Below are 18,234 nucleotides of genomic sequence, written 5' to 3' on the forward strand. Positions count from 1 at the left end.
TGCTGACGTTTAGATGCTTATTTTTCAACAACATCCCAAACTGCAAAACGTCAATGCAAATAGGAGCTTCTCATCGCATCACTTTAGTGAACGCTATATAAATATATATACGCAGAATACTGTATGTGAATCAGCGCTAGTGTTAGATATTATGAGCCGGGTGAATATGAGTCCTGTCATTATGTGAGGCTCCATGCAGCTGCACCTTTCACTCTATGTAAATCGGCCGTTTATCCATGTCTATAAAACTGAATTGTGTAGATAATATATGCACCTCATTTGAAAAAGCCCGATCTAACCCTTTCATTCGCTTTTGCAGATTAATGCTTCATTTGCAATTAGATCCAAACCAGCCATGTGCTCAACTTTAATGCATATAGTTTAAATTAGTACATAAAAATAAAATGTGATTCAGCTGAAAATGTGAGGTTATTTAACAACTTTGACGTCTGACGTGCAAAGCAGGTGCTAATCATCGGATGAAGATGAGCAGGACGGAGAGAAAGTCCTGAGAAAGTCCCTGAACGATGAAGCTGATGAACAAATGCCCAATGTCATTTGTGAGGGCTTTAAATAAGCCATACTCTAAAAAACATCATTCTTTTTGTTGCATTTAGTTGTCTAGGACGTGAGCACCAACACAATAGCTGCTAAATTGTGGCCACAGTGTTCTCACACACCTTCTGACGGCTTTCAGTGTAGCAGAAATGATAAAATCTTATGTTTGTAACATATAGATAATTCAATTAAAAACACATTTTTATACACACAATTCTTAATTACTGGTTAATCAAGCAGCAATGTGTGAATCTACAGTATTGCTGTTAGGGGAAATATATTGTAACCACCTTTAACATTTACGTTCTGGGCCATAGTAAACATTTTAGCATGAAACTGCAAGAAAATATGCCCTGCTAGCTTTTTCCGGATAAACAAAGGCTTTGGGAAATATATAAATAATAAAAAGTGTAGACACAGCAGAGCTGGTGGTAGTGACGGTAATACAAAGATCTATGTTCTGATTTCTTTTTTCCAGGATCAGCAGCTGCACTTTGTAGCAGAAAAAAAATCCCTGACTGATGTCCAACATTCATGAATATCTGTTAAATGCACCACAAACCTGCACAGCGTATTAGAAGTATTTTGGTTCTACATGACATCAATAAATACTTCTATTCAAAATTCTGCATAAACGTATCAAGTGTTGCAGCCGTTAGAGGTGGAGCTAGCTTTAACTACTTTATATTTGCTTCAGTGGTTCCCAATCGAGAGGTCAGACCCTCTCCTTTGGGTCACGAGACAAATCTGAAGGGTCATTAGTGATTGATTGGATTAGAAAGAAGAAGCTGTGCAGCACATATTTCTATTTCCTCCCCTTTAGGCTGTTTTGAGATCATTTCACATGGTCAGTTCTTGAACAGGCCTTCAAATAAAACCACCTGGAAGTAACAGAAGTAAAACCAGTCTTCAGTGGAACTGCTGGTGACAAATGGCTTCAAGTGTTTTATCTCAAAACACTTTGTTTGAAAGCACCCAGAACCCAAATTGGGACTAACAAATTTAACCATGAACAAAGCATTCATAGTTTTAAGTCAAATAAAAATATGTATAAAGCTGTATAATGCAAACGTAGTGGAGTAAAACTTAGTGTTTCTTTGTGAAATACAGTGGAAGCTCAACCCTCCACTGGCGTCCAGAGCTATTAAAAGATGTCCCCATTAGATTCAGCACTTGTCTAATTGGGGCTCACTTGCTGCGCGTGGGGACCACGTGAGCTTCTCTCGAGCTTCGACCTCTATTATATTCCTACATTAGACATCCATTCTTCTCCTCGTTGCCAACCTGCCCGCTGCACCTGTGACTCTCTCTCTCTCTCTCTCTTACCATGACACCCCCCCCCCCCCCCCTCAGTGAGCCGACTACACCTGTAGGGGGAGAGCTGGTGACCACTGCGCCTTTAAGACCGGCGGGGAGGAGGGAGAGGGGGGGGTCTCTACATCTCGCTGCTCCCATGACCGGCCGTGGAGGCGCAAGGTTTCAAAGTTTGACTGGGGAATAAGAGAAAAGGAGGGGGGGTAACACTGGAGACGGCAGCAGCATCGCCCCGCCGGGAAAACCGACACTAAAAAAAAACCCTCCTCCTCCTCTGGAGGAGAAGTGTAGGTGGGTAGGGAAGGTGGGGGCTGGGGGCTGGGGGGCGCAGCTGGCCGAGGACTGTCCGGCTCCGGCGATGAGAACAATAAGCGAGAGATGGCTGAGCGCATCTCGGATTGATAAATGGGAAACACGAGGAGACTAATGTAACGCAGTGTTTGCAGAAAGGAGGGACTCCAGGCTGCACCCCCCCCCCCTCTCTCTCTCTCTCTCTCTCTCTCGCTCTCTCCCTCCCCAGCCCTCAACCATGTCGCTTGTATTCCGTACGTTGTTGTTCGGCTTCGTAACGCTGCTGGCTGTGGTTTTGATCATTGATGATGTCGCAGAAGTGGAGGAAGAAACACCGTAAGTAGAACTATACGTGTGTGTGTGTCCATTGTATTCTTGTCCGGCAGGTTGTTTCCTATTAAGGTTGAAGTGACGGCGGGGGTGAAAAAGAAATAACTGAGTGACATAAAAGAGGTTCTCGTTATTGGACGTAAGTACACAATGGGTGCTTGGCTTCTTTTTGTAACACTTGGGTGCAGCAGCAGCAGCTGTCCCGGGGTCTCCAGGGATTAGGCTATTTGTCTTGCAGCAGCCTGCATGCGGGATGGGATACATTTTCAGTATAGGAGTAGACTCAGACAGGTTTGGGGAGGGGGGCAACCGATTGGAAACAAACGAAGCTTTCCTCTTTTTTCTTTTTCATTTGCACTCCTTGAAATGTTGAGCTCTGCTGCAGACATCCTCATGCCCCACTTGTATTTGACCTGCAGAAATACATTCTTAACTGAGGACTAGAATAAATTGTGTCAAATGTAAAAACCAGCCGTGCAGACCTTGAAGGTGCAACATCCCTCTCTACCTCTCCTCATTATCACTACACTTTAAGATGTGGTTTGTTATATTGCTCTGTGCAGCTTTCGGAATAATCACATCTGCCTTTCAGCAAGAACATTTTGCGTTGAATGCAATTACTTGGCTGTGGCTCACGTTGTATTGAGGTCATATTGGTTTGTGATGTGAGAGGACGACCAGAACTAATTCAACTTCTGCATAACACGATTGTAACAATATATTTAAAGGCACCAGGATTGTAAAATGAGTGAGAACCGCTCTGTCAGAGGAGCAGTTTTTCACTGAGAGCTTGTCATTGTTTTGCCACAAGGTCATCATTTAAATAATTCAGTATGTTTACTATGAATGCATGTTGGTTGCATGGTGTATACGCCATTTTATAAAAGATCCTTTTGGTAGGATTGCTCCTTTAAGTATATGGGGCTTGTTGTGTTCAAATAATGAAGAAACACCAGACAGACGGGAGACATCTTGGGGTGAACAGTTAAAATCAAAAGTATTTGTTGTACACTAAATGCATTTTATCTATAGTTAATTTATGAACCTGGTCGTCAATTCATTTTTTAATATCCTACAGGCTCCATTAGGCCCCATTTCTCCTCATTACATCAGAAAATGGGCCCATGGTGCATTGCTTTAAAAATACCTTGATGGATGCTATCCCACCTTTATTTTCTTCTGAAACGACGGAAGCACAGGGCATGGGATTGAAGGAAGTGGGTGCATTATTGCTATATGATTACAGGAAGGACTCTAATAATCAGTCCATTTTCAACCAAGCCTTTGTGTTGCAGTGTGTGATTCATAATTCAATATAAACCATCTTTTTTCCCCTTGTAGAAATACCGGACATTCAGAGAAGATGAAGTTACATCGGCTCATCCCTAAACCGCACAGGTCTGCGATCCAATTATCTCTACACTCATGCGTATAGCTGTAGAGCACCAGTGCAGAGCTCACTGGTCTTTACATTTCCTTTTTATAGTTGCCATTGGGCATTTTAGTCCTTTGCAGCCTTCACAGTGAGTCATTCGCAGTGAGCGTCTCATTACTTTTGAGAAGGCAGCTGCTATAAATACCCATCAATGCGGCGGTATCATGTGATAAGAAAAGAATTACGCTGGATGAAATAGTAAATAACATCAACTTGATGTTGAACTCATTGCAGCCATGTCAATTTCGCCTAAAGAAAGCGGTGGATGAATAATTCGGATTTGAAGTGAGAGTTGTTTATTGATCACAACTTTAAATATCAACAACGACGTGTCAATGACACCACTTTCCGTTCTCATTTAGAAAGGCTGCAGCGCACGTGGATCCGACGGCTCCGACAAGACCGAGCAAAGATTCAAATCATTCCAGTTCAAGCTACAATAACACTGCCGACAACTGGATCTTCAACAAGACCCTCTCCAACCTCATCAGGCAAACTCAGCACTCTGCGCCATTATCTTGTTTCACGCTCCACTCAGCACAGTCTTTCACATCCTAGTGTGTGTTTTCTCTTTTCACAGAAAGAATATTCTGAGGTTTCTCGATCCGGAGAGGGACATCTCGATTCTAAAGGGCACACTGAAACCAGGAGATATCATCCACTATGTGTTTGATCCCCACAGCACCACTAACATCTCAGAAAATCTATATCGTCTTTTGCCGACTATATCGCCCATGAAGAACCAACATCACAGACGTTGTGCCATTGTGGGAAACTCTGGGATTCTACTGAACAGCAGCTGTGGACCCGACATCGACTCGCATGACTTTGTTATCAGGTATTTTTTTTCTTCTCAGAAATGTTATCAGTGATTACAGGTTTGGAAAGCCTCCACTCGGAATAAATGAGTTGTGATTCTAATTGTACCGGTATTGAAATGAATAGGAATTAGAGTATAATTCACATTGGAATGATAATCACTTTCTCCATTTTACTCTGGTTTAGAGTTGCTCACACACCTGGAAATATATTACATGCACTTTTGAATAAACTGCCTTTTAGTGATTTAAAGTTGGAAATGAGCAGCCAGACTGAGAGCAATTAAATATATGATTAAACATTACACTGACATTTTCAAAAAGGCCTCTGCATCCAACTGAAGCACATTGTGCCTTTTAGAGAAACACCAGTGCTTTCAGGGGTCCTGCTCCCATTCATTGTGTTTAGGAAGCCATCAGCGGGCTCTTTCTCGTGTTTAAGGAGTCGCTGAGTGGCTTATTCATCATTATTCACTTGTTATTGGAGGAAAATAAACCCGTCTGTGGCCGTATTATAATAAAATATGTAAAAGAAAAACAAATATAGAGCAGAACAATCTGACAAACCATGCAGAGCGAACCACTGTGAGCCTCTAATAAATCAATGATTTTAATGTTGCTGTATCAATGGAGCAGAGAGTAGCCCTCTGTGATAGCACCTCATTGAGCTAATTGATCGGTAGCTAAATAGGCCTCAAGATCCTTTTTTGTGTCCTTTTCTTATTCTGAAGTGGGGAGAATCTCGTCTTGGTGAGGAGGGGTCACGATTTCCAGACCACAGCAGCAGGATCATAACGCGGGGCCACGGCGCTGATAGTTGGCTGAAGACAGACAAAGGGGGATGTGACATTTTGAGAAGCTGAGGAATTTTCTCTTGACATTCACATATCCGATACAGAGATAATGCCTCGGCTAAAAATAGCTCTTTGTCCCATGGTGGGTTCCCACAGATTAGGTGAACAGTATTTTGGGTTCAAGAGTGTTATGATATAATGGAACAATTTGGCATCCTGGAGCAATTTATTCGACCTTTTACCAATAGATCAGTCTGCTGATGGTGCATATTTGCCATGTTTTCTCTTTGAACCTATTCCTAAATAGTATATTGACAGTAACCATTAAGCTGTAATGGTTACCGTCTAGTGGAAATCATGCATCTATTCCTGAAGATTTGGAGTTTTTGGATGAAACTTAGTTAAATTAATTGTGTTGTTTTGCATACTCATAAGTTCACACTGGACGGTGACCACAAGTTTCAAATTAGATGTTAAGCTATTAAAAACGGGCACTGATGCTTTGTTTCCCTTCCACACAGAGAATAGAGTTGCCTCATCATGAAGATAATTACCGTCTAACCAGGATTTTTTGGTATTTACTTGAAGGACTAGGTTAGCAGCAGGCTTTTCTGCAGAATTTCACTTGTATTTCTGCTCTGTTTCACTCTTGGTAGTGAATTCTGTGGGGCAAAAAGTCTGACTAGCTTGAGGACATAAACAGATAGAGCGTAGATTTAAGGGGAATACTAAAACTAACAAGTTGTCTTCATATTCTTTTATGAAATGCTTTTAAGCGCCCGCTATGTGTGTGATGTCAAATCTTTATCCGTCAGTGACTCTGAACTGAGTTAGACGTGTCAGCTATCATGCTACAGACCTGTCCCCTCCCCTATTTATATACCAAGTGGGTTTTTGAAGCTGTGTTGGAAGCTCAGCATGTTTTTTTCTTCATTTAGAAAATGTAGCTTTGTGTGTGTGGTAGAGATGCTCAAATCTGAGAGAGAAAGAGAGAAACCAGACAAAGGAAATCATTTCCCATTGCCATTTCCCACTTTGAAAATGAGCGGCGCGCTTTGCTTTCTCTCAGGTGTAACCTAGCACCAGTGGAGGACTTCTCTCGGGACGTGGGGCGGCGGACCAACTTGGTGACCATGAACCCTTCGGTAGTGCAGCGTGCCTTCCAGGACCTGGTCAGCGACGAGTGGAGGGACCGGTTCCTGCGGCGGCTGCAAAGCCTCAGCGGCAGCGTGCTGTGGATTCCGGCCTTCATGGCCAAGGGGGGAGAGGAGCGCGTGGAGTGGGCCCTTCGCCTCATCCTGTCGCACACCGTGGACGTACGCACCGCCTTCCCCTCGCTGCGCCTTCTCCACGCCGTCAGAGGGTAAGAGGCTGACCGGGCTGTTCCCGGGTTAAGATCACTTGTGAGCGGTGTGCTTAAAGGGGGGTTGGCTCCCTCTAATCTGTATCCCTGGTGGCTATTCTTAAACAGAGCTTTACAGGCAGATGTCCTGAGGCAGCGGGTGCGAGAACGCTACTGGGCCTGTCTTCTCTCATTGTGCACCTGGAGCCATTAGGAAATGAAGGTCAAGTAGACATGTGCTGTGCTAGGAACAATTATCTAGGCTCTTCAACCAACTGGTGAAACATTTTGGGATATGCACTTATTGGTTTTCTTGAGTTGGAGCGTTGGCTTAGATGGTCGCTAAAACTAATCTCAAGTTTGTGTTTTAAGTAAGAAGCAGGAGTGAGGAGATGAGCTTAGTGTGGAAAAGCTGAGCCGGCTCATTTCAAATTAGTAAGACCTAGGCCCAACAGCTCTCATTATCACATTGTTTCTTTGTTTAATTTGCTCACAAGCAGAAATTAGACAATGAATAGAACATGTGACAAGAGGAAGGAGTATATAAAAGTGGTGGCTTTGTGAGGACTAAAGGACAACGTCTTAAATATTTAGTATGTGTAATACATATTTACCATTTAGTGCATTTGCACGTTTGAATCATGGCAGAAAACAGAGTAAGACAGAGACTTTTGGCAAAGTCATTAGCTTTTACTGGGACTTACTTTGGCAATTTCTTCTTAAACAAAAGCCCGGTGCAGTGAGTTCCCGTAGCCGTGTCCTCACAGTGAGGTTACCAAGCAACCAGCTGAAGTCTACAAAAAGTGGATATCACATAATGCAGCTCACTTCTTTTTATCCAATTCTGTTGTTTAGATATGTCAATATTCATACATATACTGTTAAGCTGTGGTATAATAGGACAATTCTATTTTGATAACCCTTATTTTGTTGACATATTTTAGAACTTGACGATTTTTGCTGAGTTTTTTTGGCAGATCTTTGAAATACAGCATTCATTGCCTTAAGGCTCTGAGCAATTTTTGTTGCTCTCCTTGCCTCTCTCATCACAAACACGCTGTGCTCTGGTTCTTTCCTGATTTAATGAAAAAGCCCAACAACCGCTGGTCAGTCTATGCCCCAACTAACACTCTAATTGCAGAGCGGTGGAACTGGGCCATTATTTTTATATGAAAAAACGATTCACCTGAAACCTTTTTTGAAATAAATCCAATGCTTTTTTTCATTTTTTCATTTGGTGTCTGATGAATACTCCCACTGACCTTGTAATTTTCTCAGTAAGACTGAGCTTCAAAGCATTTATGTGCAAAAAAGTATCTACTCATAGTCACTCCACCCAAATGCCACATCAGACCATTTCACCGGTTAGGCCGTCTCCTCTGCTTGGTAGAATGCCTGCTGTAGTGTTTGGTTGGACTGTAAACCAGCCCTACAGAGTTTTTGCCCTTCATGTCACACAAACTGCTTATAGTACAACATCTGCATCTCAATGTGACCTTCCTCACCAACCACCGAGTGCACAGCCTGAGGAAGCAGCAGTAGCCTCGAGGCAGGAGAAATAGACGAGTGACTGGAAAGAAAAATGAAGGAGGGGCAAGGTAACGTCCGACCACCTGTCCCTGGAGCTGCTCCCGAGGGCATCAGCCGGCATTTCACGGTCACAACAGTAGAAGAAGTAGAAGGATGCAAGTGTGCACAACCGTGCCAGTTTGTAAAGAAACATTCAGTGAAATCTCTGCCAATGAAGTGCAGATCCAAGACACATAAACGTTATTTGTTCACTGTGCAGATGGCTGCAAAAGTTTCAAGATGAAGAAGATATGTTATTGATATATTATTATTGATTAATTGGATGCACAATTTGTCTTTGTCAACAGGTATTGGTTAACCAACAATGTCCACATAAAACGTCCCACCACTGGGCTCCTCATGTACACGATGGCCACTCGCTTCTGTGAAGAAATCCATCTTTACGGCTTCTGGCCCTTCCGGCACGACCCGCAGGGAAAACCGGCCAAGTACCACTACTACGACACTCTGAAGTACGAGTACACGTCCAGCTCCAGTCCTCACACCATGCCTTTGGAATTCAGGACGCTGAGCGCGTTGCACAGACAGGGGGCGCTCCGGCTCCACACTGACACCTGTGGCTGAGAGAGGAGGCCGCAGAAGGAGCAGCAGAGCAACCAACTCGAAGGATCACCGCGGAAACCACTTGGGGCGGACTTCACACAAACCATCTTCTCGTAACCGTACTTTTATGAAACTTGAATTAACTTATTTTCGGCAACTGGAAAAGTAAATGAACTTTTTCTATTTCAAGCTCTTTTAGTGACTTGTTTAACTGGTGTATTTTACCTTTTTAATTAGATTTCTATGGCAGCCTTTACAATAATGAGGCCCTTTTTTACACGGAGATACTCTCATCTCTTAGCCCTTTATTTTACTGAAATGGACCACTCTAAAAGTTTCATTGACTTTATAACATGTTTCCAGTATGGTTAAGTAGGACACATTTTTAGATGCTGTTAATCAACGATACATTTGTGAACAGGGCTGTATTACAGGTGCGTTGTTATTCATCCAGCATGTCAACGTCACAAAGAGCAGCTCAATTATTGGCTCCTGTGAGACACTTATTGGGCTACAAAATGTGAGCACTTAATAATCAGGGAGAACAATTGTTGGTCAATATTTGTTTGACATGACGTTCCACTGACGTGAAAAGTTTTCTTTGTCAGAGAACATTTTACGCTTTTGTATATTCTTTTCTATATTCTTATAAGGTCCCCGGTGTAAAACAGGTTATTCAGAAGCAAAAAATTCCAAAGGTCAAGTCAACCAGAGCTGCCAAGTGATAAGGTTAGTTACCCTGAGAGCCGAATGAAGGAACGGAGGCACCAGCTGTTCACATAGGAATGTTTGCAGAGTCAGGCGGATGTAAACTCACAATGTGAACTTTTCTCAAAGAATACCAGCTCTTCTCCTGCACCACTGCACTAGACTGAGGTCAGGTTGTAGCCATGTTTTGGTAGTAAGAAGAGCTTAGCTTTTTTTTCAAATGAAATGAATGTATTGGTGGTAAAAGCTGTAAGAAATTAACCTCATAATGTGCTTTAAATGAATTTATAGTTGAAGTTAGGAGACGTTTCAGCAGTAGAGACCGATAACGCGTATGCCTTTATCTATTTAAAATGACGTATGAGTTATACTTCTGTAGAGAGTTTGGGTTAGTACTTCAACCAATAAAGGTTGATGCAGATGTTTGTGGATTTTTATTGTATTTTGTGCCCATAATAATGATATTAATAATCAATAAATTAAACCATTGTACCATTCACAATCCCAGAAATAAAATGTTTATTCAAGTCATTCTTAACATGATGAAACAGATGGAAAAAGTCACATGACTGTCTCAATAATGTCACTTAGTAATAACAGACACAAAATATCTATTTATTCAAAGGCCGTATCAGGCTGATTTGTCAAACTAGTTAAACATCAGTCAAAAGTTTGGATTGTGTTTTTCTTTGATGTCTCAAAGTCTAGTTTTTAGGTTTTATAGAAGTTGTCTTGATATTTGCTTTTTAAGAATTTCTTCGAGACAAAATGCTTCTTTTAATAATTACCCAAAATTGGATTTATTCCTCTCTTTGGATAAACAGTCAGCGTGTCTTGCGCTTCCAGCCACGTGATTTGTTCATGTTTTTTTCACGCGGCAGTCGACTTGTAAAGTATAAAGTTAAGAATAGAGCTGGCAGGCTGAGGCAATGAAAAGGTTTATTTGTGACAGCTTCTCTGAGCTCGGCAAAAACGGAAACAGTAAAATGTGTGAATAATTTTCTGAAAAAGAAGACACAAAAATTCATAATGGAAAACAAGTTACGCCTCACACCTGCAGATTTTTTTTCCGGTAGTGTTTTCAACAAAATGCCAACAGAGAACACAGTTATGGACACACACACATCAACAGTTTTTTTGCTTCAGATGTGGGTTTAGGGAAATTAGCTACAGTCTTCAAAAAGCTACCACAATTACTTTAAGTATTTTACAACAGGAAATGTCTGCAGCAAATGATTAAGTTGTAGTAAAAGTATACAATCGGCCTCTGTAGATGAGCAGGGTTTTTCCACAAGTAAATATAAAATAAAAGATGTTTCCACAATGCAAAAGCATAGCTGCACATGGGTGACACACTCTTCTGAGACAAAAGCAGACGCACAACAAAGGGTCTGTACTTTTCTGCACATACAGTGAAAAACCTAAATAAAACATGACAAAATACTGAAACAAAAAGTGGTCATTTAGTCTGAACTATGACACGAGACAGCAGACCGATGAGATCATTATATCAAAAACAAGTTGAACGGTTTGATTCAGAAATTATTCCAACCACAACCCTCCAGGTCGCTTTTATATCCAACATCAACAAGAAATATATTCAGTCTTTTGTAAATGTCAATTACTTTGTTTCTAACAACTTGAAAGAAAGAGTTGTACGAGTGGGGAATTACGATGTTTTCTTTTAGTAAGGGCTGCTTGTCAATGATACACAGCTCTAAGCCCCAGTGCACTCAATCCAACAACAGTTTTCATTAAAACATAAAGTCACCTAAACACCCTCATTCCCAATTTAATGCACATACCTTTTCTAGTTGTATTCGGCAACAGGTTTTGTTTACTTTAACTCGATTAAGGGTGCACACAGAGGTCAAACCCACGAGTCAAAACCAGTGTTGCTACTTGAAGGAACACTTTATTCATGTGATTATTCAGCAGCACTTGTACGGCACAGAGAAGCAACTCTACAGAGGGGAAATCAGTCAATTTCTAGTTAGACATTAGGACTCAGTGAGCCTTTAGTAGAAATTATTGTGGGAGACCTTCCATTTTCTACATATCACAAACAAGAGATGCCAGATTGTTATTAAGAAAGAAGATAAACAAGTTAAATACTGCACTTGATGATGTTCAGTCGTTGCTTGATTAAACACAACAATGTCACATGATTGAGCACACTTGATCACAACAGACTACAGCATTCACACTCATAGCAAACGGTTGTATTTCATAAACCCCTCACAAATATACCCTGGATCTATCATTTGAACCTTTAAACCAATTAGAACACCGAAAACTGCTCGTAGCAGAAAAACAGGAACGTCTAGAACATACAGTAAAAAATAATGTATACTTAGTTTGTACATACAGAAAGGACACACCCCTTCAGCAGTGTGAATGCGCAACAAAGTGGTTAGTAGATAGAAATATATTTGGTATTAAATTTGAGTTTTTAAAAAATCAATTGCTGTATATCAACAGATTTTTCAAATTCTGCACATTTTTACAGGTCGCAGGTTATAATTTGATGATATATATATATCATTGACAAAGAATGTCATTTTTTTTTAAATGTCCTTCTAATCTTACTATTAGAAAAATTTGTGCAGGCAATTTGGGTCATATGATGGAAGCAGCCGTAAAGCGACAAAAAATGATATCCATGGGGGTTAACACAAACTAAAGCCATGCACAAGCAGTGTAAGTATCTGATCTGATGAGACTTGAACTACACAAAAAAACAGGAAATCAATTTCCGTGGAAAACAGGAGGTATCAAATATTGATGTCCATGCTGGGATTCACCTGCAGAAGAAAATGGAAAGTCACAGTTGTTACCACTACCACCATGGTGAGGAGGAAATATTCCCAAGCAAATTCCGGTCTGACTTGGATGTCGAGAATGTCAGGTAAACAGGACGGCATATCTTTCTTAGAGGAAATGGTTGTGTGTTGAAGAACAATGGAGAGGACGGAAAGGGTGAAACCGAACATCGACATCAGATCAGACCTACTACAACATTTCTTTAAAATAGCAACTTCCTTTAAGAAGCTCAAGCAGCAAATACACCTTTTAAAGGCATACTTAAATATTTGTATTCTGCTGCTGTAGTTTTGTGCTGGATCGCATTACTTCTTAATATGAAGGCAAATAGAAGTTTACTAAAAGCAGTTGGACATCTGCCCTACTGGCACTGAACGAACTTTGTCACAACTATGGGGCCACACAGCAACATGTGATAGTCAAATCGGAGTCGATAGATTCATTGTATTAGGAAAATCAAGGAAAAAAATTTCCATGAAGGTAAAACATGAGATAAGAAGAGGGATTGAGGAAAAGTAAGACAAGTTCATTCAACCAATTTTGAAAGCATACAATTACCACAATGGGGTAAATGCAATAGAGTGCCACAGAAGGGAACTAGTATCAATAGAGTGAATTCGCCCTCCCGTGTCACTCTATCACCACTCTAAATAGGATGAAGTTGTTCTCATTTGATCAGTAGGAACTGAAGAAAGTGTTCGCCGATCTGAAGATAACATTGACTATTTTCTATTAAAAAACAAACAAACCTGTATTTGACATCGAAGAGGGTCGAGTCATCCTCATCATCGTTCTCCTCATTAAGAGGGGCCATCTCCACACGCTCAGCAGGTGTCGTCATTATGTCATATTTCCTGGTTTTTCTCATTCGTCTGCCGGATCTTTGGGAAAGATAAAGTTGCCAAACATGAAATTGGCAGAAATAAAATCTCACAGATTTGTCCAACTGAATAAACAACGTCAGCTTTACACCTTTTTTCTCCCACACTGTGAAGACTTAAGTGGTGGCATCTTACAGCCTCAAATCAATCGTTTCCTCACATTAAAAAGTGAAACAATAATTCTATCAATAATAATTGAAAACATATTGCCAACATTTGTGTGTGAGCATTCTTTGGTTTGAAATGTTCAAATCATGATTGAATATGCTTTTTCCTGTTATATATCTTTGCAAAGCAATCTGAAGACATTACATTGAACTCTTGGAACTTGTGAAGGCCATTTTCACTATTTTCTGGTATTTTATTAACTAAAATATCTACTGATTAACCAGGAAAGGCAACTGATTCATCTGCAAAAAGAATATTGCAGCAGTAATGTGAAATATGATGACAGTGAACTTAAAATACATCCTGTGGCGAATGCAGAGCTATATGGATGAGGATTTAGTAAAAGACACCCTTCACATATGGTCACAGACACATCAGGACACAAAATAGCCTACACATTGCACCATGAGGTTGCTTAGTGCCTTCCCACCAGAATACTATTAACAGGCCCACACTTCTGCAACCACGTGCTCTTAATCAATAACTTAACGGTGAACAATAACCGGGCATTTATACCGTGATCTGTACATTGTGACTGCGTCCTTGTGATGCTTGCTTATCATACCACCGTCTAATGCAACAGACCAACCTGCGTACCTGACTACTCTGACGACCAGGCACGTGATGAGAGCAGCTGTCAACACGCACATGCAAATTACGATGGTTTTCAGAGTTGGAAGGTGAGTCATTAGAGATGAAATCCGGGAGCCCACGGCGGCATCGGTGACATTATGAGGCAGCTCTCCGCCTTTGCTGATAACTGATGGTGATGTTGTATTAAACTGCATCGTAGACGAAGGATGTGTTTGTGGCTCTGCGCCGACCCTCCAAAGAGCCGCGAAAACCAGAGTTAATATTAGATTATACGTCACCATGGTGCTGGGATAATGATGCAAAAAAACAAAAAAACAGCAAGCAGATCGCTGTTTCACTAGTTTCTGAAAAGTAGATGAAATGCGACAGCAGCTGTCATATTATGGAAAGTCGGCTTATCATTGGTAGATTCCGATATTCACACGATCACGCGAAACGCAGACATATCCATCTCCGCCCCGGTCCAAGCTTCTCCTGGTGGGGAACCTCTAGGACGTAACTTGCTTTTGCTTCTAAACGCATTACCCCTCCGTGTGAGTTATAGCAATCCTTCCGGTTCGCATTAGGACGAGTGGAAGGCAGAGATGGGGATTATCCGCCTCCGGAAGGGCTCTGCAGGCTGGCCCTCTGCTGCCGGTGCTGAAGAGGAGACGTATGAGAGCCGGTGCTGCTTTCACGGACGCCTCGTACTTCCTAACGCCCAGAGGCCTGCCGTCAACAAGTCGACCGTTGGTTGCACTGGCTTATGTTTGATGACTATGTGAATAATAATAGAAGAATAGAAGGGAATAGAATATGATGAATCACACATTTCGGTATTAAGTATTAGGATAGACCCGACCTAGTGGAGGGGGAAGTGCTATTTTAGGCTGCTATTGCTAAATATAGCAATACTTTGAATACAGTAGAAATACTATAAAATAAAAGAATCATGATAAAGTTGAGGCTACTTTCTATACATATTTTTTAAATATTTTATTCTTATAAACTGCTCGGTAGCTTTCATCCATAATCATACATCCAGATTAAATCCTTAACTTGTATGTTGTATTTTGATAAACTGCTGAGAGTCATTCACCCATTCACCTATTCATGCACTGATGGAAGAGGCTATCGGGTCCGTTGCAACTAACTCATTCATATCTAAAGGTACAGCCGAAGGGAGCAATTTGAGGTTGGAGCTGGGCAATATTCTACCTCTGAACCACAGTTGCCACATACTAATAATCCAAGATGCAAGTATAAGTAGCTAATATTATGCTGTGGAGTTATGTGAACTAAAGAAAAACTACAATTTGGGGTAAAATCCAGAGGAATAGAAGTATAAAGTGGAAATACTAAAGTAAAGTAGTTCTTAAATTGTAATTTAATACGATACTTAAGTGAACGTACTTGATTGTATTCCACCTCTGCACCTTTACTTGTATAAGAAGAAATGGCTATGTCTAGTCTATAAAAATATTTAAGAACAGGAATATTAATATATACAAATAAAAATAGGAGTATAGGAAAGTCCTTACTATTGTATAATTTGTTTGTGGTATGCAATTGAGAAGTGTTAAATACAATTAGTCAATCTCACATACTACCAGGTATACAATTCAGGGTAATGAAATCTACATTTCTTGATTTAATTTGTTTAATATCAGTGATCACTGAGTTGTCAAAAGTCTTGCAGTTGCATTATTTATTCAGCTGAACAGACGCAACCCTACAGCCAACACAGTGTTGCATTACACTACTTTGTTTTTAATGACAAAACATTGAAAATAGTAAAGATGTTTAGGTCTAATAATTGTAAATAGTACAATACCTTGACTTTCGCTGACACAGTGACCAGATCCCATTATGAAGGCTTGGGTGCAAGTCAACCGGTCTGACGTTCTCTCAGAGAACATTTGGAGTGGACTGTTAAGTTTCCAACCGTATGTGAAGGCAGCATTTATCAGTTTGCACGTGGGCCACAGCAAACACATTTTTCCAAGGACATCAGACTCTCAGAACAAAGATCGAAAGGGAAAATATTCCCCAGACAACCAATTCATTAGCAATCAATTGACCACTAATGTGCAAATATATAGGAATAACGCAAACACAAAGAAAAGCTTTGTCCTGGTCTCACTCACTCAGACACACACAGAGCCACGATTTATGCAATCTGCATTTATATTTTCACCAGGCTTATGGGTGTACAATCTGAATAGTGCTTTTGAAAAAGTAAAATAACAATTCAATTTGCCACTACAAATAATCCCTCTGGTGTCTAGTGGGTACGGTGACTTCAGTCTCACCACGTGTAAACCTTTTGAATGATCATATTTCCGTGTAGCCATGGTTCATGCTGTCTCTCCCCTGCCCTCCTGTATGCGAGAGCCAATCAGAGCCCACTAGATGGCAGCACAAAATAACAACAGAAATGTTCCTTTGCTGCACAGGTCAGAATTCAGCACTGACTGTTGAGCATATAGAGCAGGAGAGGAAACGAGGGACATACTGTACACAAACATGAACGCAAGGCCAGAAAGTCCTTGGACACTATGTTGAGGGTTAATTTGGCAACGCTATTTATCTTTTGATCCTTACAAAGGAAGCTACAGATCTAAAGCTAAAGCGGGTTGTCACATTCTGAGAGGACGGCCTGCACTTTGCACAGAGAAGCAGCTTTGAATGTGATCACGTGATCAGGTTACAGTGCTTCAAACCGGCTTATGTGTTTTGTTTCTTAGTCAATGTTCGTGTAAAGTGCAGAGAGGAAAAAGACAAATTAATATATTGTTTAAGAGAATGTATAAGCCTCGACATTGGAACAAAAATGACCTAAGAAGCCAAAGGTTGTGTTTGGGAGGTTTTTGAAGTTGACAATACTTGATTCATTTGAAACGTGATTCTCTAGTCCCTTCAAGGCCTATAAGTCCTGGGCTTGCCTCCCCATTATTCTCCACTGTTTGTGCAGCAACATTGACCAAACCAGTATACACAACCATTTGTCTAGATAATCAGAAAACAAACAAAAGAACCCAGCTTACCTGCTCTTATGTTTTACAGTTTAAAATAACGTCTAGGCAAACCTGAAATAAAACCCCCATTGATGTGATGCTGCCTGTTATTGTGTTTTTGAGCCACACATTTCTGCCACACTAAAGGTTAACAAATGGCTGCATTTACGCTTTCAAAATATGACAAGAAAAAGTTTCATGTTAAATGCTGTATGTGCTTGTGTGTTATTGCAAGTCATATGTATGACAACAACCCCCGCCAATTATTCCAATTATCAGTCCCTGTTGCAACATTCAGATGCCATAAAGGTTAAAGACGTCTCTTATTTTGGGATCTAGACATATTTGGTGGGAAAGCACATCCCTTTTTAAACCGATCCAACCAATGTTCACTTCCCTTACTGGCCTTAAATTCTGATGCACTTGCAGAGAGGGCGCTCTTGTTACTAGGCTGGGGATCTTTTTAAGGAAATCTTCCACTGCAGAGAGCATGCGCTGTCGTGGGAAACATCTCATTGGTCAGTGATGGGGGTGGAGTGCGTATCAGACTTTCCCAGCCAGGCTGCACTGAATAAACAGCCAAAGTTTGCTTAATTTGGCTGTCCCCTTTGTTCGAACTTTTCTTCTCTTCAGTTAAATCGAATGATACAATATTTATTGATTTCCTCACAACCAACACAGGCATTGGCGTTTGGTTCTTATTATTTCTATTCAGCAAAGCCTTGAGGAGGCATCTTTCCTTGAGATTAATTGTTTGTATAGGTCTGTAACAGAGCTGTAAACAATAAAAAAATAAAAATAAACCCTGTGTTTGGCATATCTAAATCCAAAATGCAATGATCTATGGATCCAATTAGTTTTTCGTTAGTGGGAAATGGCCGAAATCACTATCAGGAACTACCCTGAATTGTGATGTTATAGGCTTCATAGGCCCAGAAAGAAACATGACAGATACTTTATTGACAGATCTGCATTTAAAAACATCTCCCTCCATATCAAACATGTTTAAAGAAGGCTAGTGTTTCTGAAGCAATACCCAGCTTTGGTCT

The 18,234-nt window shown here is 40.8% G+C and overlaps 2 protein-coding genes across 3 annotated transcripts; one reads left to right on the plus strand and one right to left on the minus strand.

The window, feature by feature from the left end:
- Positions 1-2,214: 2,214 nt before the first annotated feature.
- On the plus strand, positions 2,215-10,338 carry st8sia2 (ST8 alpha-N-acetyl-neuraminide alpha-2,8-sialyltransferase 2). The gene is made up of 6 exons (XM_037451255.2): positions 2,215-2,499; positions 3,835-3,891; positions 4,291-4,419; positions 4,509-4,766; positions 6,610-6,903; positions 8,760-10,338. Exons 1-6 carry the CDS (start codon positions 2,402-2,404, stop codon positions 9,034-9,036), a joined length of 1,113 nt encoding a protein of 370 aa, XP_037307152.1. The 5' UTR covers positions 2,215-2,401; the 3' UTR covers positions 9,037-10,338.
- A 1,962-nt stretch (positions 10,339-12,300) lies between these two features.
- Positions 12,301-16,125, minus strand: fam174b (family with sequence similarity 174 member B). 2 transcript variants are annotated; one of them, XM_037451256.2, is made up of 4 exons: positions 16,003-16,125; positions 14,193-14,945; positions 13,296-13,427; positions 12,301-12,527 (listed from the first exon to the last, which is right to left on the minus strand). In XM_037451256.2, exons 2-4 carry the CDS (start codon positions 14,468-14,470, stop codon positions 12,524-12,526), a joined length of 414 nt encoding a protein of 137 aa, XP_037307153.1. In that variant the 5' UTR covers positions 14,471-14,945; positions 16,003-16,125; the 3' UTR covers positions 12,301-12,523. The 2 variants fall into 2 exon arrangements, with proteins under 2 accessions (XP_037307153.1, XP_037307154.1); XM_037451257.2 differs by having other exon boundaries at positions 14,193-14,828; positions 16,003-16,110.
- Between the last annotated feature and the right edge of the window lie 2,109 nt (positions 16,126-18,234).

This window comes from Pungitius pungitius, chromosome 6, assembly GCF_949316345.1.
Source record: "Pungitius pungitius chromosome 6, fPunPun2.1, whole genome shotgun sequence".
In the NCBI taxonomy this organism is placed as follows: Eukaryota; Metazoa; Chordata; class Actinopteri; order Perciformes; family Gasterosteidae; genus Pungitius; species Pungitius pungitius.

What these genes read in the sequence shown, in the direction of transcription:
- st8sia2 (XM_037451255.2), top strand. Translation starts at nt 2,402, where the DNA reads ATGTCGCTTGTATTCCGTACGTTGTTGTTCGGCTTCGTAACGCTGCTG. An exon ending in ACCCTCTCCAACCTCATCAG is followed by an intron (nt 4,420 to 4,508) that starts GCAAACTCAGCA and finishes CTCTTTTCACAG; the next exon opens with AAAGAATATTCTGAGGTTTC. An exon ending in TCGCATGACTTTGTTATCAG is followed by an intron (nt 4,767 to 6,609) that starts GTATTTTTTTTC and finishes GCTTTCTCTCAG; the next exon opens with GTGTAACCTAGCACCAGTGG.
- fam174b (XM_037451256.2), bottom strand. Translation starts at nt 14,470, where the DNA reads ATGGTGACGTATAATCTAATATTAACTCTGGTTTTCGCGGCTCTTTGG. An exon ending in CTGGTCGTCAGAGTAGTCAG is followed by an intron (nt 13,428 to 14,192) that starts GTACGCAGGTTG and finishes TCTTTCCCAAAG; the next exon opens with ATCCGGCAGACGAATGAGAA.